We start from the raw sequence: 1,935 nt of genomic DNA, 5'->3' as shown, positions 1-1,935 counted from the left end.
CCCCCCCCCCCCCCCCCCCCCCCCCTTTTTCCCGCGAAGTCGCCGACCTCTTCCGTGACCTCCTTGGTCCCTGCCCTGCCCTGCCCTGTCCTGCCCTGCCCTGCCTCCCTCTCTACACCGCGAATGCTGTTGACTAACGCTGATCCTCGTGTGAAGGGTGCCCTACAAATGGTTCTTATTCCACCGAGAAGTATGTTGAGCGTGCCGTGACCCATCACAACCATGTGTCCACCCGTTCTTACGTGTGTCCAGTTCCGAGCGAGCGAGGATCTCATGAGAGACTCGTCTGACGAAGAAGAGCTCGACGGCTCGGCTGTCCATCGCGCTTTTGATACCATGTACGAGCACCAGGACGGCTTCCCCTTCATCGTCGGCGCCAACCGCGAGACCTCCGTCTACCACTATCATCCTACGCCCGTACAAATCTTCGAGCTGTGGCAGATTTACATCAACAACGTGAATCCGCTGCTCAAGATCACGCACATTCCTACCGTGCAGGGGCTCGTCCTCGAGGCCACCAGAAATCTCGATCATGTCCCCAAGAACGTCGAGGCCCTCCTCTTCAGCATCTACATCATGGCCGTCTTGACAATCGATGACGGCCAGAGCAGGAAGCTGTTTGGCGAGCCCAAGGTTGAGCTCCTGTCCAGGTACCACAAGGCAGGCCAGCAGGCGCTGGTCAACGCTGGGTTCATGCGCACCACCGACATGATGGTGCTGCAGGCCTACATCCTCTTCCTCGTAAGCATCTGCCTCGCGATTTCGCTTCTCATGCACACAAGGTAACCCAAGCTACAGATTGCCATTCGCATGTTCATCGATCCACGGCAGATTTTCTGCTACGTCGGCATCGCTGTTCGAATAGGCCAGCGCATGGGTCTCCATCGAGATGCTCAGGTCTATGGCCTGTCCCCCTTCGAGGTCGAACAGCGCAGGCGGCTCTGGTGGACAATCGTCGGGTACGACCGCCGCATAGGCGAGATGACGGGCTCGACGGTCACGGCCCTCTCGACTATTGGCGACTGCAAACTCCCTCTCAATATCAATGATACAGACCTCCACGCCGATGGCAAGGACGCGCCGACCGAGCATGCCGGCCCGACAGAGATGCTCTTCAGTCTCATCCGCGCTGAGCTCGCCATGGCCATCAGCACCGACGCATCCAAGGACCCTCGCGTCCCCATAGACAAAGACAACCCCATCGCCTCACGGCCTCTTTCCATGGTCCGCATGGCCGGCCCCGGCGGGCAATGGTACACGCTCGACGGCTTCTTCGCCCACATTGAGGGCACGTACCTTCGATACTGCGACCAAAAGATACCTCTCCACTTCTTCACCCTGACCATGACGCGACAGGCCCTGTGCAAGATGCGCGTCGTCTCATTCCTCGTCCGCCTCGCCAACAACGACCCAGCCGCGGCTCTGAACGAGCACGAGCGTGACACGCTCTTCCTCGAAGCCACCCAGATGATCGAGTACGACAATATCGTCCAGTCGGCCGAGAGCCTCCGCGGCTACAAGTGGTATACGTTCCTGCACTTTCCCTTCCCGGCCTACATGTTCCTCGTCACCGAGATGCGGCAGCGAACAACAGGCCCGCTCGTCGACCGCGCCTGGGACGCCATTACGGAGAACCACGAGCTCCGTGGCCTCATGAATACGCTCCACAACCCTATGCACCTTGCCTTTGGCAACCTCTTCGTCAAGGCCTGGGACGCGCGCGCCGCCTCGCAGCGCCAGCAGGGCATCGTCCAGCCGGCTCCCCCGTGGATCGATCGCCTGCGCGAGCGCGCCGACAAGGCCAGCCGCGATGGCAAGCGCCCGCGCCGGGACCCTCTGCCCTCGGCGCCGCCCAGCGACGGCAGCCCCGCCTTCGTGCCGAACCTCCACCAGGCCGGCCCCATGGCCCACGCCGAGGCAGTCGGTTGACTACCC

General features: G+C 61.5%; 1 protein-coding gene across 1 annotated transcript; it reads left to right on the top strand.

Annotated features, from left to right (window-relative positions):
* Nucleotides 1-222: 222 nt before the first annotated feature.
* On the top strand, nt 223-1,929 carry VDAG_00409 (C6 zinc finger domain-containing protein; the record flags this gene model as incomplete). The annotated part of the gene is made up of 2 exons (XM_009651786.1): nt 223-741; nt 793-1,929. The coding sequence occupies 2 exons, from the start codon at nt 223-225 to the stop codon at nt 1,927-1,929; spliced, it is 1,656 nt and encodes a 551-aa protein (XP_009650081.1).
* Between the last annotated feature and the right edge of the window lie 6 nt (nt 1,930-1,935).

This window comes from Verticillium dahliae, genomic scaffold (assembly GCF_000150675.1).
Source record: "Verticillium dahliae VdLs.17 supercont1.1 genomic scaffold, whole genome shotgun sequence".
Taxonomy (NCBI): domain Eukaryota; kingdom Fungi; phylum Ascomycota; class Sordariomycetes; order Glomerellales; family Plectosphaerellaceae; genus Verticillium; species Verticillium dahliae.
The sequence above is the reverse complement of the archived record's forward strand: the minus strand, read 5'-3'. Positions and strand labels throughout refer to the sequence as shown.